At 37.0% G+C, this 26,345-nt stretch overlaps 1 protein-coding gene across 3 annotated transcripts in view; it reads right to left on the reverse strand.

Moving 5' to 3' along the window:
- COBL (cordon-bleu WH2 repeat protein) overlaps positions 1-26,345 on the reverse strand; it is a 138,272-nt gene that overhangs the window by 53,711 nt on the left and 58,216 nt on the right. For all 3 annotated transcript variants that reach the window (XM_088150127.1, XM_088150128.1, XM_088150126.1), the window contains 3 exons: positions 25,233-25,324; positions 23,467-23,550; positions 16,859-17,047 (listed from right to left, as the gene is read on the reverse strand). In XM_088150127.1, coding sequence (XP_088006253.1) covers positions 16,859-17,047; positions 23,467-23,550; positions 25,233-25,324 — 365 coding nt within the window. The remainder of the gene's footprint in view (positions 1-16,858; positions 17,048-23,466; positions 23,551-25,232; positions 25,325-26,345) is intronic.

The following is a 26,345-nucleotide window of genomic DNA, read 5'->3' on the forward strand; positions in this document are numbered from 1 at the left end:
TAAACAGTAATGGGACAAGGTTATAGCTTTGTTTGATATCTTTGCAAGGAGAGATAGGATTAATTAAGTTGCATAAATTAGTTATATAATTTAAGGAGACGTCAGTCAAAGTGGCAGCTAATTTACTTCAGAGTCTTTAATGAGGTACTGAATCAAAGGCCGCAGTTAAATCTATAAAGGCAACATAAAGGGGCCTTTGAGGCAAGTTATATTTCTCAGCAAGATGATGTAGCATAACACATTGGTCCATGGTAGGTAGGTGATTAGTAGGATGAGAAGGGGACCCCTGGGGTTGGAGAGAGGTCAGCAGGTGATTGTGGAGGAAAAGGTTTCAGGGGGTTGAGGGCACACAAGGAAATGGATTGTAGCAATGGGTGACTATGTGCCATCAAGTTATTTTCAACTCTAGTGACCACATAGATTTTCTCAATGATGATCTATCCAAAACCTATTCTTTCAAGTCTCCCAATGGTTTACTCATCACCACTGTAAATTAGCCCATCCACCTTGCTGCTGGTCATCCTCTTTTTCTCTTTCCTTCCACCTTTCCCAGCAGAAGAGCCTTGTGCCAATCGTTGCCAGTATGAGTGCAGAGTTTGAATTTTTATCTGAGCAAAGCATGAACAATATTCATTTGCAATAATTGTAAGCATTTAACTCTGCTGGAAGACATGGACTAAAAGCAGAGTTCTGTATGTTCCAATTTACCAGAGAGGTGAGTTCCATTTAAGGAAAATAAGATTCCTCTGCCACCCTGACCCCCCACTTGACATTGTTGGGAAATTATTTGAATCCTGAATCTGCAAATTCCATGTTTGAGGTTTCTGAACATGTTTGGAGTGTTCTTCCTGTTTTTCTTATAGGAAGTTGGCAAAAAAGAAGATTGGATTGTATTTAGGAGAAAAGAGGAAGATGATTTTTTTCTCTGCCAAAACAAACATCCTCAGACCAGTGTAGTCTCTGCATTTCAATGCCTGAGAAAATATTTGGTGATGCAAACTGACTTCCGTAGGTGGAAATAATCCTGAGACTTAATAATGAGATTGTACAGACAGAGGAAATCCCAACTATTTCAGTAACTGAACTTCGGTATTTTTAATGGATATTATTTCCTATCTGACACTTTTAGCCTATTTAGAAAGTGATAGAGGGGTGAGGGGAAAATGAAACTAGGAAGCCAACCTATACTGAAATAATCCACTTAATTTTTTCAAACTATCTATAATGATGGCCATTACTACACTTAATGGGAACAAATTCCATTTTTTGTTTACAGGTAGTCCTTGCTTAATGACTGTTCTTTTAATGATGGTTCAATGTTACACCAGTCTCAAAAAAAGCACTTTATGACTTGTACTCTCATGACCATCACAAATTGTCGCACCCCCCCGTGGTCACATGATCGCAATTTGTGACCTTCTTATGATAGTCATTAAGTGAATCACATGGTTGTTAAGTGAATTCTAGCAAAAAACATCCATTGGGGAAGCTGGATTCGCTTAATGACCATGTGATTTGCTTAACGACCATGGTGATTCACTCAACAACTTGTAAATATGTTTGTAAAATCAGGATCTGGTCATGTGGTGACTTGTTTAATAACTGCCCCACTTAACAACCAATTTTCCGGTCCCTATTGTGGTCATTAAGCAAGGACTACCTGTCTGCTTATGTACAGATTTTTTGTTCTGAATCTCCTTGAGTTTAATTTCAATGCAAGAAAAAAGCAAAAAAATCTTAACTTTTCCCATACCGCACATATTTTGTATGCCTCTATCATATATATATATACAGTCAGGTCCAGAAATATTGGGACATCGACACAATTCTAACATCTTTGGCTCTATACACCACCACAATGGATTTGGAATGAAACAAACACAATGTGCCTTAACTGCAGACTGTCAGCTTTAATTTGAGGGTATGTACATCCAACTCAGGTGAACGGTGTAGGAATTACAACAGTTTGCATATGTGCCTCCCACTTGTGAAGGGACCAAAAGTAATAGGACAATTGGCTTCTCAGCTGTTCCATGGCCAGGTGCGTGATATCCCCTCAGTACCCCAATTACAATGTGCAGATAAAAGGCCCAGAGTTCAGTTCAAGTGTGCTATTTGCATTTGGAATCTGTTGCTGTCAACTCTCAAGATGAGATCCAAAGAGCTGTCACTATCAGTGAAGCAAGCCATCATTAGGCTGAAGAAACAAAACAAACCCATCAGAGAGATAGCAAGAACATTAGGCGTGGCCAAAACAACTGTTTGGAACATTCTCAAAAGAAGGAACGCACCGGTGAGCTCAGCAACACCAAAAGACCCGGGAGACAATGGAAAACAACTGTGGTGGATGACCGAAGAATCCTTTCCCTGGTGAAGAAAACACCCTTCACAACAGTTGGCCAGATCAAGAACACTCTCCAGGAGGTAGGTGTATGTGTGTCAAAGTCAACAATCAAAAGAAGACTTCACCAGAGTGAATACAGAGGGTTCACCACAAGATGTAAACCATTGGTGAGCCTCAAAAACAGGAAGGCCAGATTAGAGGTTGCCAAACGACATCTAAAAAAGCCTTCACAGTTCTGGAACAACATCCTATGGACAGATGAGACCAAGATCAACTTGTACCACAGTGATGGGAAGAGTATGGAGAAGGAAAGGAACTGTTCATGATCCTAAGCATACCACCTCATCAGTGAAGCATGGTGGTGGTAGTGTCATGGCGTGGGATGTATGGCTGCCAATGGAACTGGTTCTCTTGTATTTATTGATGATGTGACTGCTGACAAAAGCAGCAGGATGAATTCTGCAGTGTTTCGGGCAATATTATCTGCTCACATTCAGCCAAATGCTGCAGAACTCAATGGATGGCACTTCACAGTACAGATGGACAATGACCCAAAGCATACTGCAAAAGCAACCAAAGAGTTTTTGAAGGGACAGAAGTGGAATGTTATGCAATGGCCAAGTCAATCACCTGACCTGAATCCCATTGAGCATGCATTTCACTTGCTGCAGACAAAACTGAAGGGAAAATGCCCCAAGAACAAGCAGGAACTGAAGACAGTTGCAATAGAAGCCTGGCAGAGCATCACCAGGAATGAAACCCAGCGTCTGGTGATGTCTATGCCTTCCAGGCTTCAGGCTGTGATTGACTGCAACGGATTTGCAACCAAGTATTAAAAAGGGAAAGTTTGATTTATGATTATTATTCTGTCCCATTACTTTTGGTCCCTTGACAAGTGGGAGGCACATATGCAAACTGTTGTAATTCCTACACCGTTCATCTGAGTTGGATGTACATACCCTCAAATTAAATCTGACAGTCTGCAGTTAAAGCACATTGTGTTTGTTTCATTCCAAATCCACTGTGGTGGTGTATAGAGCCAAAGATGTTAGAATTGTGTCGGTGTCCCAATATTTCTGGACCTGACTGTATATACACACACACATACACATATTGTACATACAAACACATACAACTTTTCCATTTCTACATTTTGAGCTTTAATGACCAGAATTGTTTATAATCTTGTCTATTTATATGAGAAAATGACTATAGATTGTCAGTTCCCTTCCTAATGCTTCCAACCGTGGAATTTACCCTTCTTAAAGCATCATCAGATTGGCCTGGCATTTTCATAGTCACTGTGGTTACAACATCCTTTCCTGATCAGTCATTTCCAGCTTAGAGATTATAATGCACAGGTTGTCCTCGTTTAGCAACTGCCTCATTTAGTGGCCCTTTGCAGTTATGACGATGATGAAAAAGCAACTTTGTGACCAATCCTTGCATTTATGACCTTTGCAAGTCTGTAAAGCAAAGGAAAGCTGAAGTAAGATCGTAAGCGCAGTTGCAGTTTCACTTAGTGACCACTTCCCTTGACAACCAAGTTGCGGGTCCCAATTGTGGTCGCTAAACAAGGACTACCTGTATATGTGAGATGTGTTTCTAGCTGCATTTACCATTTTGAAGGCCATTTACCTAGTTTGGAGAGATCCTTTTGGAAGACTTCACAATTCTTTTATTTTATTATTTTGAAGAGTTTTGTAATAGAGCAAATTCAGCCATCTCACTTCTCATCAACTAATTCCATATAATTATAAATTATATAAACTAATTAAAAAGGGCTGGTCCCAGTCTTGACCCCACTTTGCATATCTCTCCAATGTAAAAATTGCCCATTTATTTCTACCATTTCCTATGCTTAGCAACAGTATGCCTGTCAGAGAACAGTATTAATACTTTTCTTTCTGTAAATATGTATGGTGAAACAATACTTTAATATCTCAAACTTAACTTAATATTGGCAGTGTTTTTAAGCACTCTGCTATGAGCGCACAACATCAATGAAAAAAGATTCTAATATTTTAGGGTTAATTGATTACATGTGTGCCTATGTAATAGTATGAGCATATGCAAAGAAGAACAAAGGCTGCCAAGAAATTAAGATCAATGTCACAGACCTTTCTATCAGAGAGTAGGAGGTATAATCTTTTGTTTCTTGAAGAGATCCAAAGTCTGACATGTTCTCGCTCTTCAAATTCATCATGTGCCTCTCAGCTGAAATTCAACACTTATTTTACTATACATTTAACAGTTGTCATGTTATTGGATTGTTGCCAGTTTAATGTCTTTTGTTATATTTATCTGTTATTGCTTTAGAATTTGTGTTGTATTCATATTTGATACCTACATAGTTTATGATTATGCTATAAACTATACAGTACCAAACACTTAGTAGAACATGAGTTAAATGGTAAATTATGTATTAATGAAAGGCAGCAATGCCTGATTTTATCAGATTGGAGGAACCTAGCCTCCTATCCCTACTGGCCCACTTTATTAATCTCCTCTGAAATGGTGAAACAAGCTTGCTGCTTAACTAGTTAATGTAAATATGAATTTCAATCTAAGGATCATTTTAAAATAGGAAGCATTCCTGCGTGTATGATGATGGTAGGTAGTTGCAGAAGAAAATAATATATACTTGGTTATTACAGAGAAATATAGATTTTAGAAGGGCCTTAAAACCATTTAAGATTTTTAAAAATATTTTTTTGTTATAAACAATACATGTTTCCTGAAACTTGGGTCCTTTTGTCCCCTCATATTTAAATATAAAATGCTGATTCCATAAATAAATCCATGATTTAAAGTTCTATACTTGAATGGGGGGAGGATTTCAAGCACTGCTTTTAACCTTTAAAAACCTGACATGGCTTTTGCGCCCAGATACCTACTGGAAGCTTATTAAACAGTAGTTCTATAGCCTATAGTTGAGACCAAGAATCAAGCCCAAAGAAGCTACAGCTGACATACCAAGCTGGACAGATTATTATTGAGCCAGATAATGATATGGCAGAGCCCACAGCTTGAGCCATAAAATTGTCAAAAAACAATTTGAAGACTACAAAGTTTGTTCCCAGAATGAAACATTTAAAGTTTCTTTGAGAAATCTGTCATCATGCATGTGGGCTGTGTTTTGCTTTCCTTTTGAAAGTAAAAAAGAAGGGCCATAAAACAAAAATAGTTTCCAAATCATATACATCTGGCAGTTAGAATTATGCACAGCAGGAACTGTGAAGGATCCAATTTTCAGCTTTAAAGTACAGCTTTATACCTCCTTTTCTACTACATCTAAAGTTGTCCTAGGTGGGTCAAGATCAGTGAAGTCAGAGAAATGCATTTGAATGATTTTGTCTTCTGTTGGATACATAAGATGTGCCTGAAACCTAGACTAGTTTCATGAATTCTACTAAGTGGAAAACTAGCAGGTGTGATTGCTGAATTTCAAGACTATCTGAATAACCTGCTCCAAAGAAAAACACAGATCATAAGCATGTGGCAAGTTTAATGTCATTAGTAGGATAAACTAATTTAAGTTCATATATATGGAGTTTTCATAGTGCTTGAGAAAGTGGGATTGCCATGTAACATTAGCTGAAGCTGAATATGAATACATTCAATAAAAAGGTATCAGAGTGTTTATCTTAAAAACATTGGAGAAGTTGCATAGCTATATCAGGGACTATCACAACTTTTAGAAATGTAGTTAAGTATGTTAGCCATTCCTAAAGGTGAGAACGAAGAATTTATAAAGATCCATTGGAAGTCTGAAGATAAAGTCCAAAGTTGGGAGTAATTATGGAGGGTGCCATTGTAATAATGTGTTGCCCGGTGATTCCTTATCCCATATAGGTTCATATCACCTATGAGTGGTATCAGTGAGGACACTGTAACTAGTGGCTATATAATGAGTTCACACACATGAGTTCTGTGCTCCTGCAATGCCCTATCTGGAGTGTTCCAGAGCTAAATAGTTTTTAAGGGAGCCTTACCCTTAACATAACTCCCCTAGATATGTTTCTTACTATTCTCTTCAGTTCTTACAGCTCGCTGGAACCAAAATAAATTAATTATGTGGGGACATGAGCAGATCATATGAATTCAAACATGGCAGCGATAGACAGGTTACAGGTAAGTAACACAGGTTACAGGTAAGCAGAAAACAGATTACAGGTAAGCAATCAGTTCTTCTTCATCATTGTCTCTATGTATCAGACATATGGGTGAGTACCAGCTATGCTATACAGTAAGGATTAGGTGTTCAGATGGTAAATGAGGCCATAACAACTTTTCCAAAAAAGCTTTCTGCCTGAATAGCAGTTTGACTCTGTAACTGCTTTTAGAATGTCAAACACTGAGTCCAAGTTGCAGTCCAACAGGGCTGATATAACTATACATCTTGTAAAACGGTATCAACAAATAGCAGGGATGTATCATAACCACTGTTCATTTGGAAATGTGGTAAAAGATGATAGGAAAATCCTTTTTTGGTTCTTCATAACAAAGAAAGAAACACTGAGTCTTACAAAAAGGTTCTGATCAATGTAGAAAACCATATCTCTTGAGACATTCAGAGCATAGAAGGAATTTTCTAAAGGAGACAGGTTTGGGTGAAAAAAGATGGCAGGACACAAATTAAAGATTCAAATCTCATTCACGTGAAATATTAATACATCCTTATGCAAAAAAGAGAAGCTTCACCACAACACAAAATAATCTTTGTGAAATGCAAGAGAAGGCAAATCAGCAGTAGGAGACAACATTCATGTGCTATTGGTACTAAATGGCAGTTCCAGGGGAGTTAGCATAAGGAGGAAGATGTCATGGACAGTGACAATACTAAAAATAAAACCCTTCACTCTCAGAAGGAATGCCAAAATGCAAAGGATGTTGCAAGAGAAAGACTTCACCCTTTCCCTTGATGCAAGTGTCAAAAACTTATTCCACATAGTCATATGTTTTCCTGGTTGACAGCCTTTGTACTAACAAGCTTATCTCCTCCATCTCCAGATGGAGGCAAATTAGTTAGATTCTACAAACTCTGAGATGCAGAGAAAATGCAATGGTGTCTGACAATACAGTTTACTTTAATAAAGTCCAGTACTGGGAAGTTTGTGAAACCTCTGTATTGAGAATGAGCAGACAGGTAAATTAATCTGTGATTAATACATTTTCAGCTCTGTCTCATTTGATCTTCACTATCAATTGGACCAAGCAATGGAACTGGGGAAAATAATGTAAAGGAATTGGTTGGCTAATGGAACAGAAATGTGTTACTTAGAGATTCCCAGCAGATTTCCTCCCTGCTACAATATATCTTGCATCAATGATCTGAGAGATACAGAGATCAATGTTCAAAAATCTCCAATACTGTGTGCAGGAATAACTCAAGTCAATACATGTCTCGCTATTAGCAATGTCCTAGATGATCTCCTGGCTGGTTTTCTGCCCAAAATATCATCAAGTTGACTGCTTTGTCACCATTGATCCCAGAGTTGTAAGGTGAGATGCAAAAAGTGCAAACTGGATCCCTCCATGTTTGCTGATATGCCAAATGATAGCTATATTGCTAGATGTAAGCTAAATCTCATATCTCCTAGTAAGACTAGAAGAAATAACAAAGGCTACCTTGAGTTACTTAAGAAGTTTCTAGGAAATGTACTAGTAAGAATCTATAGGGAAAAATTAATAAACATGAATGTAACCACAACATTTTAGTTTGAATGATGGAAAAACCATTTTTCCAGTTAAATAATGAATACCATGATATTCAGTCTCTTAAGGACTTACTTGTTTCACTGCAGTAATTAATATTTTGGGAAGGATGGTTATGATGTGGACAGTTTATGCTTGTACAAATGTTTGATCCATTATGGTTACAAAATACAACTAAAGCATGATAGAAGCTCATAGAGCCAATCACAGGGAGCCAAACACGGCCAAGTGAAGATTGTGCTCAATTCCTGCATTTGTGCTCTTTACTTCACTTTTCATATACAAGAGAGAAACTGTTGCTGATTTTTATATGTTATAACAAAAATGTAAAGTGTAAATAAAATCTATGAAATTATTGTTACATACACATATTTATCATAGAAGCAAAACCAGTTAGATGCTGGCTTCGTGACAAGGCAGTAGGTTGGGAATGCTGGTATAACTAATCCTCTTCTGTTGGACAGGCTTTCTTTTCCTATTTTGAGAGGACCTTTAAAACTGGAAACTATATTAGAAAAATGAGTAGAAAGAAAATACATCCTGACTATTAACTTGCTTCAAATGGGAAAAACTTATTCTCTTGAACTTTCTTCCTGTAAACAGAAACAGAATTTTCCTTCTCTTCCTCAGAGAAGACTGCTACAGCTTTAGTTTCACACAGGAAGCTGATTCAGCCCACCCCCAAGAATAACAACACTGGGTACTTTCCATAGTCCCAGCTTCCTCCTGCTGCCATGGTGAAGTTTTTCCACTGTATAGCAGGCTATTCCTCAACTGCAGGAAGCTTGAACAGAATTGAAGCCAGAGATGCCGTTCAATTAAAGAAACAAAAGGAATATATTTTAAGAGAAAGAGTGATAGGACTTGCTTGACATTGAAATCACACATTTCCTGTTCTCTCTGAAGGAGAGCAGTCACCTATTCCTAGCTCCTGATGGCATTTCCTGATCTATTGATGGTACTTTCTGATTAAGAATTAAATACATATAATTGATATATATTATATATATATATATATATATATATATATATATATATACATACATACACACACATACATACATACATACCCAGTCTATCATTTCTAGTAAACCAGGATTCTGCTACAATGTGTGTTCCTTACAATGAGCTGCTTATAGCCTGTTACAGAACAACACAAAGGTATAGTACAACATAAAAGATTACAATACCTGTCTAAAAGAGTTTCCACCCACCCAACTAGGAAAGTCCTGGGTAATGCAGCAACTTTGCCTTCCACTTGAATTTGATGCACCATATTCTTTTTTGTCCCTCAACCAGGATTATAGGAGCAAGACTAAAGAAGGAAAATGTTTTGCTAATCATTATGCTAATGGATAAGCATTAAGGGCTCCTCAAGCATCTGGAGGGGGTTAGGAGTTTTGAAGCAAGTTAATAATCAAAACCACCCAAGACACAATTGGCACCAAGTTTACCTGTTTAAAATATTATTTTAATATTAAAATATTAAAAATAATAAACTGTTTAAATTAATTAGTTTATTGAGAACACAAAGAAAAGCCTGGGTTAAATACAAGGATTAGGAGTCAAAGACAAAGTGTAAATGAAGGAATCATGGGATAGAACCAATCAGAAATGACAATTAGGCCTCAGAGAAAGACTAGCTTTGAATAGGGCCACCATATCTGGGCTACAAAAATCTTTGCTGCCATGCAGCACTCATCTGGATTTTGATAGCCTTACCTTTGAAAGAAACTTTATTTATTCACTGCACTAGAGGTCTGGGTGGGTTAGACTCCTTATTGGATTCCAGAATTTTTCATCCTACAATACAGAAAAGAGATGTAGTTTCCTTTCTTTTCTATCCCATAAACAGCTGCTGCTCTTAGGAAAAACTGAGAAGGAAAAGCTTCCACTCATTATTTAACCTCCAAGGGAAAGGGCATTATTCTTGCTCAGAGATTTGGCCATCCAGCATCACCACCCCTGGGACTAACTGCTGAGGAAGACGGAAAACTACCCAGAACACGTGCCTCCCATTTCTATCTTTGCAGTTGTTCCAGCATGAGTTATGATAAATTAAGCAAGACCAGTAGGATTGTACTTCCCCTATGGAATGGCACACAAGAGAAGCTTTTCAGAAGGAATCCTGTTGAGAGATGCCACTGACCTTAGACTCTACTAGTCTACATACTCTCCAAGCACCCTTTCAAAACCTCTCCAAGTTCATCAGGCACCTAAGGAACGTCAATTTAATAGGCCCCTTCTCCTTGTGAAGCATTGTGACCTAAGAGAGATCCAAAGGGAGAATGATCTGACTACGACTAGGGATTGATAGAAATGTCTCCCGTTTTCAGTCACATTCATTTATTCCAAAATAAAAACCAGGAATAGGAGAGACTTCCTGTGAGCGCCATGATGAGCTGATGTCCTGCTGACAGCAAGACCTTTATGACAAAAGTCACGGCTGGATTCGGATCAGCGAAACCTCCCTGGAGGAAGGAGAGATTGTTGAGATAACCCACATGACCCCGGACAGCCGCTCCCCTAGAGTAAACCGCAGGAATCATTGTTTTGCAGTCAGCTTATGAGTTGAGTGGCTGGGAGTCAAGGCTCATACTCATAACGCAGCCTTTGAAGGACATAAAGCTCAACCGAGACTCATTTCTTAATCGCTTTTTGGATTAATCTTTTTATTGTACTAGAAACATCAAGACACTTCAGATTGGCAAGGTTTTACTCATTCATTGGGTGAGTTGCCTTCTCCTTGGAAAAAGAAATTTTAAATACAATTTTAAAAGTTCTGGAAAAATATTATTTTTTGGATTAAACAGCAAAAGGGATTAATAAGAAGGGAACTAGAGGACAATAAATTCATTTTGTCAAGAAAGAATGGAGTAGAAATCTCTAAGGAATGTTTTTGAATTCTGGTCTTTAAAATTACTTCATATGATAGATCGTACGTCAATTAAGTTATAAGAAGAACAACAAGCTACAACAGGTGAGCTTCAAATCAATTTGAATCTGAATTTAAATGTGCCTAGCAATGAGAAGGATATGGAGATACAAATGAAACTGATGGATGTTCCACTGCTTAAAGAAAATGTACAATTATTAAACCAGAAAAGTGACTTGGATAACTTTTTCTTACTGGATCCACAAAAGAGGTCTGCTAAAGTCTTGAAGGACTTTATGACAAGTGCCAAAAAAAAAAAAAAAAGAGGACAAATTCCTATTGGATCTACAAAAGAGGTTTCTTAAAGTTCTGGAAGATTTTTGGGTTAAAAAAAGATGAATAGGAACAAACTTTGGGACTATACTTGATCTTAAATATCAAGATTGTTAAAAATTCAAGCAAGGAATACAAGGTTGGCAAGGTTAAAATTAGAAAATTAGTTATATCTGGTTTCTCTTATTGGACTTTTGCTGATAAAGAACAAATGAGGCTTTTGGATTTTGTTTTTTAGTTAAGAGATCAGTTATGGGGTGAAGAGAGTATGTTGTATTAAGAGATGGTGATAAGTTATTAAAATTGTTTTTACTTGCTGGGATGAAGGGGGAAGTTATATGATGGAATGTATCTACGAGGAGGAGAGTGATGTGGGAGATCAAGGCTACCAGGAAGGAGGGGGTGCATTCCAGGAGAGAGGAGGAGGCAAGAGGCAGCTGAGTCCGCAACAGGAACGTGGGAAGTGAAAAAGGTTCAGGATAGCCATTCCCTAGAATCTCACAGCATATATCCACTAGTTGCTGTAGTATAGATTTAGTTTGGCAAGATTCTGTCTATAAGGTGAAAGCTAATAAAGGGACTGGATTGGACTGTTTCATTCTTGGGCTGGGCCTGACAAGTTTCTTCTTTTTTTTCCCTACACTTTTCTTTTTGTATTTTTCTTTTTGTATTTCTACATTATTTGTAGATAGTATTTGTTTTTACCCTATTTTTAATTCTTAATAAAATTATTTTTAAAAAAACTAAATAGAAACCAGGACTAGCATGTAGCCTAATACATGAGTCAGGTCTAGGACATGCTCATAATTGACATAGTGACAATGAATTCCTGGGCTTCCTCCTCACCAAGTGACAGTAATTTGAAGTCCACCAGCACCACAAGTTTGGGGGTCTCCAGCACCAACCTTGCAGTGAGGTCCAGTAACCTGGATAGGAGTTGTGCAGCAAGGAGGACAATATAACAGTTTGGCCCATCAGCCCAACCTCACATATAAGGCCTCATACCCAGCTCTTTACAGAACAGTGCCTCTGGAAAGCAAAGTCTCCTGGATGACGGTCACCACTCTACCCTCTCTATCCCAGGGTCAAGGCTGATGGAGCACCTGATATCCAAATAGGCCCAAGGGATATCTCTGCTTCAACCCCTCAAAGTTCCAGTAATGTATGCTAGATCAATCCTCTCAACCATGATAAAATCATGGGTAAGAGCAGCAATGATATACACAGATGTGGCATTAATCAATATATTTTGTGGACAGAGACTTGATGACTTGCACATGAAAGCTATAGCACTATCAAAATTCACTGAGGCAAAGCAAGCAACAAAGCCTGTGGATCTAACCATCTATCAGAAAGGTCTGCCAATCACTGCAGTGCTGTGTTACTAACTGCCAGATGATGACTTCTGGTACAGCATCTAGTACATCGGTAAACTTCAGAGTGTCTGTGGAAGTGAACTTCACTATCAGTGAATTTAATTTAATGATACCCAATGTTAGAGAACTTTAGTGTTTTTATCCATTATTTTAGATTTCTAATCTTTGAAATTATTTAAAAACAAGAACCACTGAATGGTAAAAGAAAAGCTGAAGATGGCAATCTACAATAATGCTGATATAAATACTCCTAAGCCAAGACAATACATGAAAGTTACATATATTTTGGTTTTACATCTCTTTTAGTTATTGGATAAGAACATCCTAAGTGTGTCAGTTATCAGAAAAAGCTGTCCACTGAGAGCATAGCTAAACAAACTAAAATGACATCAGGAAACAATCATGCATGTTTAGCTAACAAATCCTGAGATTTTTTTCATTTGATAAAGAGATGAAAAGAAGAGAAGAGATGAAATGAAGAAACACGCGTCCAGTTAAACAATTTCCATACAGAATCATCCAGTGGAAAAAGCCTCACACAGCTGGAGAATTGATATGCTTAAAACACTGTTGGGGGAGTTTAGTGCAAAACAGTTTTCATGTACTGTATCTCTTTGTCTAATTACTTTTTTCCCGTGAATACAGCAGACAATCTAAATAATCAGTGAATTGAAAAGCTAAGAAAGAAACTATTTGCTGTTTAAATAGATGAGATGACATACAGTGATAAAGAGGCTAATGTAATATGTTATTTTGTTGAGGGGGTAAAATACAGGAGAGTTTACTCTTCTAGAAAGAAGTTACACAGATGAGAAAAGTTAAGAACCTTTTCAATATCATTACTAGATATATGAATGCACATTTCTTAGAGTGCCTAAACTGAGCACAAATTGCAATGGACTGAGCACAGACTACTGTATGTCAGGCTGTCACAGAGGACTTCAAGCTTTAACATACCAAACATTAATTGGTACTGTGCAGTTCCAGGCAGGGTCTTACTTTGGAAGATTTGGTTTATAAAACACTTATAAAACCAGGGATTTTTAGACAATAATGTTTGCAAACTGGGTAGTAAACACACTTCTTCAGTGTTTTACTCTGACTCAAAATGGCTGTCTTGAACATTTTGACATGTTCATTTCTCACCATTTAGATGAGGAAAGGCACAGACTATGATTTAAATATGCATTTACCATATGTGCCTTTTTTATAAGCTAAACATTCTTAATATCACACTGCCAAATGGCAATATGAGTGCTTTGAACTGTGTGACAAATTAGAATAATTTATTAGGAAAGTTGAACTGTGAAGAATGAAATCAGAAATGCAAAGTTAGACATGATTCTTATCTTAACATCATTTACTGACAGCAATAGCATTCTAATTAGTGAATATGTTAAGATTTGTATTTTAAGTCATCTTTCTTTTGTGATGCTAACCTGACAACTGGCACAGTGTCAATTCACCAATGCATTTTCTAATGTTTTTGAAAATAACATTCCCCTCTGAAAGTGGTAAACTCAGGAAACAAGAACTACTTGGATATCTGGAATGATCTTTATTGCTGGTAGGGTAATATAACAGAATCTTGGAAGTCTGCCAAAGCAGTTCTCCAGATCAACTTCCACTTAGTGTAACTAAGGCAGAGTCTTTTTCTCATGCTTCCCCTCTTCCTAGATTAAGGAATCTTTTCTGTTATGGCCCCCCTCTCTCCTCTATGTGCCCAGGTCTGCTAGACATTCCATCACCACTTGAGAAAGAAAGAGAAGAGGTTTAAATTAGCCAAACACTATTCTCTATATTTGGTATGCAGTAAAATATTAAAATGCAAAATACAATACAGTCAAACAAAATGAAAATTAAAATCCAAAGAAAATATTAGTTTTATTCATAGATGTGGGTCATACAAATTCATTTATCATTCTAAGGGTTCTTCACACTACAAACTTTGAAAATTTTGGTTCTTGAGTTTCTGGAGTCTCCAAGAAAATCTCACCAAGTACAGAACATTCCAGATCAAAGAGGTGGGGCCTGGCATTCAAAAATAAAGTAACTACATGAGATCAAGAATGTAAATGAAATGGTGAATACTGGAAAACCATATGAGAAAGAATGTGTCAAGAAAATGCACCTACTAAAATGTTATTGGAAGTCTGGTGATGGTAATGTGATGATTTTTTTTAGTATAGAAAACCAGGACGCTGACCCACAAACACCAGTACTGCTTCTGTTATGATGATGACACCTTGAGGACACACTACTGTATAAAGTATGTTGACAAGTCATCTTTGTACTACAGAAAACCAATAATTTGCAAAGGCTGAAACAGATAAACCATGCTTGACCAGGTTTTTGTCACAGAAATTATTTATAGAGGCATTTTATATGTCAGAAATGTCTTATAAATGATACAGAAGCAAAATGTTCATGTTTGCTTTAAGTCAGTTATTAAAATGCATATTGAAAGTTTTTTTCTTATTTTTAACATCTAGCATAAAGGAAGCATAATGCATAGCAACATCAGATTATATTTCTGCATTTCTCTACCCCATCCAACAGGGGTAGAGAAATGCACAAATATATCATACATCATATAGTAACTAAAACATCTTGTTTGGCTCTAAAATGGCCCTGGGATGCTCATCTACCTTTAAAAAGTATTAAAGTAAAATTTCTATTAACATAAATTAAATCCATTTTGGATTTTTTTCATTTCACTTGTAGCATAACACAGAAATTTGCAGCTTTCCAATTTTTGTAGTACAATATACTAACATAGTAATGTTATACACACACACACACACTTTTATTGCATATGTACATTTTGAGGCAGAATAAGAACAGAAAAACAAAAATTGACAGATTTGTCCTATTCCCTACTAGTAATCCCTATTACAATGACAGTTTTTATTCAATTTTGTCTGCTGTTTCTGTAGCTTTTTCAGGAAATAGTACCTTTTTCCAGTGCAAAAAATAAACTCTGCAAAGTTTAATACAGCCAATGCATTTCATTTCCACAATTAAATGTGCCTATGGTATAAACTGCTGCCATTTTGGGGTTTCAGTATTACATTATTATTTGCAAACAACCTAAGATATTTACTGCCTGCATTTAATGAAAGAGAATCTAAATTAATGTCTTCTACACTTATATCTTTCATTTTGTTATATTTGTGCTATAATAAACTAAAATAGATACTCATTCCTGAATTCTGACAGTTACAATTACTTTTTGGAATGTTCTTTAAAATACAGGGTGCAGGAAAAAAAGCATTGTCTTTTAAATGTTAACGGATATCTAAAAGAATAACTGAAAAACAACCCAAGGTCTAAAAAGAAAACTTAAGATCTGACATATTAGAAATGTCTCCAAGTCAACAGTTCTACTTCTGGGTCTCCAAGGATAGAGCTAGACATTCTGTTCTGTCTTCTTTGCTACACCACACCCATAAAATCAACTTGAAAAGAATGTGCAAGGTCCTGTGTGCTGTCAACAGGAAATTAAATGATGCCAGCACATAAAACATACAGAGCAATGTTATGTCATATATTGTCCTGAACAAGACATTTGAATGGGAAAACAAACAGCAATGCATCTCCTTCTAATTTCTAGTGAGTCCTTGATCACTCCATTTTCTTCGCCTTTTAATGTGTATCACTACTAAGACTGGCCAGAAGTTCTTTTTCAATATCCTTATGGGTGCATGAAAGTGATGTGTGTCACTCTGATCTCAGAAAATCCAAGTCACATAACGAAAAACCCACAGTGAAATTCCTGTCTATGTCAGTGTAGCTTCAGAGATTCAATAAAATTATGGGAAGAAGCCCACTACAAAGCCTTCTCCCACACAAGGATCAATTCCTGAAACAATATGAGAGCACAGCTTGTACCCAAAGAAAATTCCAAAGGGCAAGGCACTCTCTCTTTTCCTCCCAGAATCTGATACTCAACTTAGGGCTTCAGAGCAGAATCAAAGCCTTTAACGACAGTTGCATCAGCTTGAACACTGACCATGCTCTAGTGATTTCAAGTCATGACTACTGTATTTTCTCTGAAGTATTTTTGTAAATGATTTAATCAGAAGATAACCATTTGTTGCTACTATCTACTTGTTGGTCATTCTCTGTCATCCTATCCAGCTGGCAACTGCAGATCAGGAAATTTTGCTGAATATTACCATTTATTTTGTGTTTCTAATGTATGTTTCTTACCGGACTTGGCATTTTTTCTTCTCCATCAGCCTCCCCACCTGGAAAGGGTGGTATTACTGGTAGAGGAGGTGCTCTCCGCTTCTTTATTTCTGTGCTTGCAGTTATCCCTGAAATGTTCCCAAGAGATAATGATGGTGCCACCATAACAGAACATAAATTCCCTGAAGAATCTGAAGTTGCCACTGCTCCCTGTAATCAGATGTACAAACCCCATCAAAATTTATTAATGTGACATTTCAAAACCATTTGCTATAAATGTATCTGAAACAACAATAACAAAACACTGCCTCACATTTCACCCTATTATTAACATTTTCTTTCATACTTCGTATGTTCTAAGACTCATCCCTTTTTAAATAACATCTCTTCATACACACACACACACACACACACACACACATATATATATATATATATATATATATATATATATATATATATATATATGAAGAGATATTATTTAAAAAGTATGAATATGTATTCATTCATTCATTCATTCATATATGTAAGATACAAACAAGCTTAAATAGAAAAAATAGAGTTTTATATGACTGGATATTATACTGAATTTGTCATCCACTTTTCAACTTCCAATCATGAAAACTATTTCAGTTTTCAAAAAACATTTTCATAACTATTCTGGTCTTAATATTTCTAATGTTTTCAGGGTACATAAAGTGATATTTAAATTTCAGAACACTAGTTTTCATGTGAGAGTGATTAACTTTTCTCTCCTTCCATCTTAATGAACTTTTTAAAAAATATATTGAAGAGTATTATGGACATATTGAAATACACATATGGGATAGGGCTACCAAATCTGGGCTGCAAACATTTGGTCACCAGATGGCAGTAAAGAGATACAGGACACTGGTGGCTTCCTACTGAAGCTCAATGATCCAAGAAGCTACTGCAACGAAGTGTTCCAAGTTGCAATTCGTTCATTTAACTTTTAATGACATCCTGAAGTCAACATCAATAGGATATAAGAAAATGCAAGAAGTATACACACATAGAGACCGAAGCTCCATAAACCAATCAATACAATTAGCAGATTTGAATATAAGGCCCAGTAATTTAAGCACATACACCTCTTTGTATTCATCTGCCTGCCCCCTTCTACCTACTTTTACCTGTGTTTTTTGTAGGTACAAATGCAATCTTTCTGCTTGAACCCTGAGTTCCACGTAGCAATTACTCATGAAAAAAAACTGGATTTTACTACTTACTACTGTCTTGGTAAGGTTTTCCGTATTGCTGTGACTCTAGGACTTTCAAGAATCATGTTATTAAAAGAAATAAATGTAACTAGCTAGCCTTAAACTTGGGTGAGAACAGAGGGAAATCATAAAGACAACTTTCTGTTTAGTATTTGTGTGTTTATGCTTGCCCTGGCAAGGACCACAGTAGAACACCACAACATCACCAAATTGAAACAATTTCCTCCATATAAGCAAGCAGACCTTATTGGGGTACACATGGGAAAGGGGGAGATATACCTTTTTAAACTGTAAAGGAGGGTGACTTGAAAAGTAGTGGGATCAGGAGGCTCTGCTCTCAGTCACTTATGCCCTAGCCTCCTCCTGAATGGATTACTGTAATGTGCTCTACATGGAGCTGCTCTTGAAGAGTATCCGGAAGCTTCAGCTGGTGTAAAATGCAGCAGCACAGGCAGTTATGTGTGCTCCAAGAACTGCACACATTACACCTCTGCTCCGCAAACTGCACTGGTTGCCAATTTGCTTCCAGGTCCAATTCAAGGTGCTGGTTATGACCTTTAAACCCTACATGGCATGGGACCAGGTTATTTGAGGGAACACCTCTCCCCAGTTACATCTACCCATCCCACCAGGTCCAGTAGAAGAGGCATGTTACATTTTATATACATTTTATGTATATATATACATATATGTATATATGTATGTATGTATGTATGTATGTTAGATCACCTATACAACATCTTCCAAAAAAATGAATACCCACGCAACTTTATCAAAAAGTGCCTGATCACTCAACCCACTACAGCACAACCAACACAAGCTATGAAAAGGATAACACTGCCATACAGTATATCAGAAACATCTCAGAAACAACCAACAGACTATTACAACCACATAGCATCACCATAGCACACAAACCAACTAAAGCCTCCAAAACATCTTAAGTAAACTAAAAGACCCAGTAGAAAAAACAGGAGTCATCTACAACATGCAGTGTAAGGACTGTTAACAGCCACTATGTAGGATAGACAGGCAGAAGACTAGCAGAGCGCATCCATGAACACCAACAACTAGCAATCAGAAGACATGATGAAAACTCCTTAATCTCACAACACATGGACAGACTGAACCATAGTTTCAACTGGGAAACTGTCAGCATCCAAGACCAAGCTAAATCCAAACACTAGGGAATTCCTGGAAGCTAGGCACTCAGACACATCAGCCATCGATAGACACACAGAGATAAACCACATTTACACTCCATTCAAAAGAGAATAAGAAAGCTAAGAAGGAAACAAAAACACCAGAACACATCCTCTCCAGCAGCCTACACCCAGATAAGCAGGGATTAACACCAGACAAACAATCAAGCAGAAAACAATGCCTTAATCAAGGAACTACCAAGGAGAAAACCATACCCCGACCAACACTACTGTTTACAAACAGGGAGCAAAGCCCACTCTCTAGCACTGATTATGTTACCTAGTCAGGTAATGAAATGTCTGCAATCAAACAACCAAGCTCAACCCTGAGCTACATATATTCTCTTCTATTGTTACAGGTCCTGTCAGCTAGGGAATTTCATCTATGAAAGACTTTTCTACTGCGGTCCCCACCCTGTGGACCATCCTTCCCCCCAGGTGAGGCTGGCTTCAACCCTCAAAACATGGTTTTGTCAACTGGCCTGGGGATCCCATGAGAGAGCATCTAGAGCCTGCTAGATGATTACATTGAATACATTGTATGTTTTTTCACCATTTTTAAAATATTTTTAATTTGTTTTGGTTTTATTTTTAAGTTTTTATCAATTTGGATTGTTTTATTCTATACGCCACCCAGAATCACTACGTGAGGGGGTGGCTATATAAATATGACAAATAAATAAACAAACAAATGGATTGTTTTCTCTCTCTTATCTCTAACTAACACTCACAACTATGTTATTTTAAAACTAAAGCAAATCCAAAGAACTCAGTGTTCTTAAAATGAGATGGGGTAAATGCAGAAAAGATATTACTTGAATCAAGCTGCCAAATATCCCAGTGAAGTTGGTCAGGCAGCAATAGCAGAACTCCTGATCCTCTCTCTCCAACAGCAGAGTTAAGACCACAGCTGTTCTTCCCTAAGCCATACGCTGTATGAATGCCAACTGCTTGGCACCACCACCAGCATTCCACCAATGATACCCCATGGATTATTCCATCTAGTTAAAACCCATAACAGCAGGGACTGGAGCAGTGTTTGCCACTGTGCTAACCAGCATGGAAAACCAATATTTTAAAGAACAGCAGCAATTGCAAGACAAACACACAGAAAATCCTTCAACTGCACTTCACAGAAGAGCATGGAAGATTCAGAACAAGGTCACCATGAAATTGTTGGAAAATATGGGGTTTCAACCAAGCCTGTCTCACACAAGCACAAAGGGAGGGGTGGCTTTGCTGCTTTGTGTGGGAGGGGCTTGGACCCCGCCTTTTTTCCTGTTTCCCTCATTTTCCTTCTCTTCTCCTCATGGCTCTCCACGAGGTAGGAATGAATCCTCTCTCCTCCTCATGGCTTTTGAATTAACATTTTCACAACCCCAACAATAACTACCTCTGAGAACAGAAGAAAATTGCTCATTTTGTACCAGGAGTAAAATATAACATATGTGTTTTGCTTCAACCCCAGAACAACAGCAACAACCAATCCAAATTTCAACTGTCAGAACATTTTGCATGCCCTTACTATGAAATATAGAAGCTTTCTGAATTCAAAATAAGTTAAACATATATTCATCAACATTCTAACCAATTTTGCTGGATTTACCTTATTTCCATTCCTGTTGCTGTGCAATATAATGTAAAATTAAAACTAATTTTGGAAACTGAAAACTAAATTTACCACACTAAAACAATAATTTGGAGCACCATTCCTTCTACTGTTGATCTCTTCTTTCATTTATTTGCATGGATTCTCGTTAAATTGACACCAGCCAATTAACTAGCTGCAAGTATTCAGTTACTGTATTAAGTATGTGTGTACCAATAGAGGTGAATATGGGTAGCTCAGGGTTGAACTGTGGAGTCCTTGGAGTTCTCTGAGCTTGGTTCTTTTCTTGCAAACGTTTCATTACCTGGCTAGATAACATCTTCAGTGCTGAAATGGGATGGGGTTTGCTCTCTTATGTGCTGTGGCCTGCCTTGCCAGTGGTGGTGGGGGCGGGGGTTTTGTTTTGCTCCTCTGGTAGTTCTTTGATTAGCCTGTTTACTGCTTGATTGTGTGCCTGGTGGTAACCTTTGCTTATCTGGGTGATGATTGCTGGTGACTGATTGCTGGTGAGGCGATCTTCTGGTCTTTAGTCTCTCTTGAATAGTATGTAGATGCTGTTTATGTGTCTGTTAATTGCTGCCTTGTCTGAATACCAGGCTTACAAGAATTCTCTTGCATATTTGGATTTAGCTTGGTCTAAAATGCAGAGAGTTTCCCAGTTAAAACTATGGTTCAGTCTGTCCATGTGTTGTGAGATTAAGGAATTTTCATAATGTGTTCTGACTGCTAGTTGGTGCTCGTGGATGCGCTCTGCTAGTCTTCTGCCTGTCTGTCCTATGTAGTGTTTGTTACAGTCCTTACATGGTATGTTGTAGATGACTCCTGTTTTTTCCTCTTGGGCTACTGGGTCTTTTGGTTTACTTAGGATATTTTGGAGTGATTTTGTTGGTTTGTGTGCTACAGAGATGCTATATGGTTGTAATAGTCTGTTGGTGGTTTCTGAGACATTTCTGATGTATGGCAATGTGATCTTTTTCATAGCTTGTGTAGGTTGTGTTGTAGTAGGCTGAGTAGTCAGGCACTTTTTGATAAAATTACGTGGATATCCATTTTGTTGGAAGATGTTATATAGGTGGTCTTTTTCGTTTTTCTGCTGTTCTGGGTTGCTGCAGTGCTTTTGTGCTTGCTTGAATAATGTTCTTACACAGCTCCTCTTGTGGGAGGTTGGGTTGTTACTTTGGTAATGGAGTACTTGACTGGTGTGGGTTGTCTTCCGATAATTGTTTCTAATTTCCTGTTCTTTCCTCTGCTGATGACGATATCGAGGAAGGGTAGTGTGTTATTTTCTTCTTCTCTGGTGAATTTTATTCCTTTGAAGATGTTGTTAATGGTTTCATGTGTCTTCTCTAGTTGTTTCTTTTTTATTATAACAAATGTGTCATCTACATACCAGATCCATACTTTAGGTTGTACGTGGGGAAGTGCTATAGCTTCTAGGCGTTGCATTATAATCTCTGCTATGAGTCCTGACAGCGGTGATCCCATGGGTGTGCCTCTGATTTGTTGGTATATTTGTCCATCAAACTGAAAATAGGTAGTGAAGCAGAGGTTGATGAGGTCCATTATTCTGGGTATTTCAATCTGGGTGTATTTGGTTAAGTCGGGTGTGTTGTGTAGTACTGCTGATATGGATTCTTTCGCTAGTTCTGGGTTTATGGACATAAAGAGTTCTGTGACAATGAAAATTGACAAGGAATGAAAATTCCTTAATCTCACAACACATGGACAGACTCAACCATAGTTTTAACTGGGAAACTGTCAGCAGTTTAGACCAAGCTAAATCCAAACTAAGATAATAATGATTCGGTGGCGCTAAAATCCATAAGACAAATGACTCATGACTTCGTCTGGATCCAGCATTTAATCAAGCGTACAAGGACAGTCGAAAGATGTATGCCTGAAGGTATCCTAATATTCAGAGGTTTAAGCTAACTGATCCTTTCATGGAAGGTCAAATTCTAAAAAAGCACATTTATTTATTTATTTATTTATTTATATTTCAAATTTGTCACCACCCATCTCACTGTGGGGTGACTCTGGGTGGCTTACAGTAAAAATAGAATTGCAATAGTACAAAGGGCTTTTTTATCCTCTGATTAATCTTTTATGCCACACTACACCTTGAGTTTCATGTTGCTTTAGATTTTAACTGCTCATTTCCATGTAGTGGCTACCAGGTTCTTTTGGAGGGTTCTTAATCAGAGTTATATAAAGTACAAAACAAACTTTTTTTTAATCTTCGATACTTACAGTACGTATATCTGAATATGGTTCAAGTCATATTTCTCAAAATGTTTTACTGAATACGCACTGAATTATTCTTTTACATTAGTGAATATTACATTTTTACATTTACTTTTGATACTGAACACACCTTTCCACTTTTTTCTGTTGGTCCTTGTGCATGCCATGCTTTGTTTGCTTGTCTTTCAACCAGACATGTTAATAATATAGGATTCAATTCCACTGGCAAGAGTACAGTTATTTACACCTCAACAGACTTTCCAGCAAACAGCTAGAATATATTAATCCTTTAATATCATAGCAGCACTACCTAGTGGCTAAGTTAGTACTTACATCAAGACTCTGTTTACTAGATGTTATGGATTTTAAAGGTTCTCCACCATCCCAGTCTAGGCTTGTTCTTGAGGACTCTTCTGCCTGGAATACAGATAAAAATCCTACACAATCTTTTTGAAGAAATATATTCCATGCCTAACTATGAACAGCACTCAGTCAAGAAGATTATAAAAGCACTGTGTAGAAAACCAACCACAGATTCAATGGCTGCTTGCTCACTATTTGGAAACCTGACACACAGGTACTGATAGGGAGTTATTCTGAGCATGAGGTAAAGGGAGGAATGCAACAGATTTTGAATTCTCTGAGTTACGTTTTTCCTTAGGAGCAAGAATTAGACGATGGAGCACAACATACACATTCATCAAAGTTGCAGATTTGACTGGAGTAAATCTCTAGCATTCTTAGATAGAAAATGTATGTCAAATTTAATGCATATAGAGATGTATATTTGCCCTTTTCAACACTACAGAATACAGTAGGAAGTCTACTGGAAAAGATACACACAGTTCCCATCCCAAATGAACACGCTTGCTGCAGGAATCAGTAGTTGGCTATAGAATTAATCTCTGTCTCTGATGAGGAGCAGAGTCATCATCCTTGCCTCTACTGTGCTTCAGTCAGGAGAGGACTGATTTACATTAGGAAGCTTATCAGCAAGAGAAATAAGCCTCAATCAGTAATATCAAGGGGACAAGGCATGAAGACACTTTCCTACTGTGCTACCTTCCTAGTTTTTTAAGACAACTGAAATCAAATATTTTATTCTAGAATTATGAGTACACTTTACACAATAAAGTATTACAATTTATATCTAGGGTCCTACATATATTTTAGAAACACTGTTCTTAACTTTTAATTATCTGAGCAGTCTTATCTCTCAACATTTATCCTAATACATATATGTGAGGGTAATATGAGCTGAATCACTAATATGTGTAAGTCACAGAGAATGCACATAGAAAAACTACACATTTCTCAATCCATATGCATGACTTGTAGGTATCAATATGCTCAGTGCTTAAGAAATACTAATATTTCAAGAAATGTTTTATACACTCTCCAAGTATCACATCTGCCTTTCTCAAAATGTAGGATTGGACTTTTGTTTTATGTAGTCATTTGGCGAGTTAGCAGCCCATTCTCCATTTTTCCATTCAACCTCGGGTGGATTGGCACTAACAGACATTATCTTTACAAGTAAATTAAAAGAAATGGAAAGAAATAAATTAATTAGTATATTAATTTCAGTGGAAAATATAAAGCAGCTTTTGGAATAATGAGATCAACTGTCCTGTTTTTGCAAATCAATTTGTTTTAAATAATGTGAGAATGCTCAGTAGGGGTTTTTTAAGATTGCTTTGCTATTGAAAATGCAATTCAGGAGCTGAAACATGAACTCAGATTGTCCTATAGTTGCCACATTTTGGTCTGATATTCATAGGATCATCAAATTTTCAAAACAGAGATATCATCACTTGCCAAAAATACTTTTTTTAATCTAGCTTCCCAAGAGAGTAAGAACTATGGCTCTGTCAAGCATGAGGTATAGCTGAAAGAATGATTACAAACGAATGAGAGAATAAATCTATACCTCACCTGCAGCAGTGGATTACTGATACGTGCACTTGGTCAATATCTAATTCTCACAAAGGTGCAATAAAGAGGCATTTTAGCAAACACATGCTAAATACAAGCTACACGAGAAAAGCATACACAGATAAGTAGGAATAATTAGTTCAATAAACAAAGAGAGCATTTACCTTGCTGTTTTTCTTACTTGTCTTGAAAAATCCAAGAAATCGTTTCTTTTCCTTTTCTGATGTGTCACAACCAGTTGAAGTATTTCTTGTTTCTGTTATATGCACAAGCCATAATGACTATTCTAATGCAACTCAAATAACATTTAAAAAAAAATGTATTTGAAAGTTGAAATCAGAAGCTACTACTGCATAGATGAATATAGATATATATTAAAAAGAACTTTTATTGTTCTTATGAGTTACTCATGAGAGAAGGGAGGCATGTGACATTCACCCAAGTTACTGATTGTAACTTTCAACCCAAGTTTTATTTACCTATATTAAAACTTTCTCTGTTTCTGTCTGTGGATATAGCTTGTTAGATTCCTATCAGATGTTTTCAACATGATATAACAAACACATCTTTATTTACATTCAAAGATCAAACACAGTTCTGTAAAATACTGTTAAACTCAAGGCATCATGTGCATGATCTGTTGTTAGGTTTTCACTGCAGCCACAGAGAGGTTTGCTACCCTGTGAGTTATCTGGTGCTCTGCATCTGAATGGAACAGAATTGTGTGAAATTCATTTGATCTGACTGGGTAATTGTGCAGTGTAGGGATAATATATTTTGAACACAGGCAATACAAGAGATTTTCAGTTAGGAAATAGGACAACAGAACAGTTTATCCCAGAAGGGAACCACTTGGCAATTTTGTATGGGACAATTGTTATGCACCCCTTCTACTATTGCTTCTCTGCTGCCAATTGCCCATTCTTCTTTTAGCCTGTCTAGACATAACTTGTCTAATGTTTCTCTCCCTATTTGTCTTCAAATAATAATATTCTATACTGTTTTCTGGAATCTGTATCCTTTTTCACAACAAATATCACATAAACTTTGAGATAGTATTTGCAAAGAGATAGGAACAGATATTGTGCATAATTGACACATTATATGAAGAGTTCACAAATGAGGTCTTTTAGTCTAAAATACTGCCTATAATTCCATAGCATATAGCTAAACTGTGTTGAGAGAGAGAAAGAGAGAGAGAGATGTAAAGAAGATTAGAAACTAGAATGTTAAATGTATTCAATAATGTATGAAGGCATGTCAGAAAAATCAAAGTG

Source organism: Python bivittatus, unplaced genomic scaffold (assembly GCF_059951505.1).
Source record: "Python bivittatus isolate LINGU-HERP-01145 unplaced genomic scaffold, Pbiv_v1 ctg000610_np1212, whole genome shotgun sequence".
In the NCBI taxonomy this organism is placed as follows: domain Eukaryota; kingdom Metazoa; phylum Chordata; class Lepidosauria; order Squamata; family Pythonidae; genus Python; species Python bivittatus.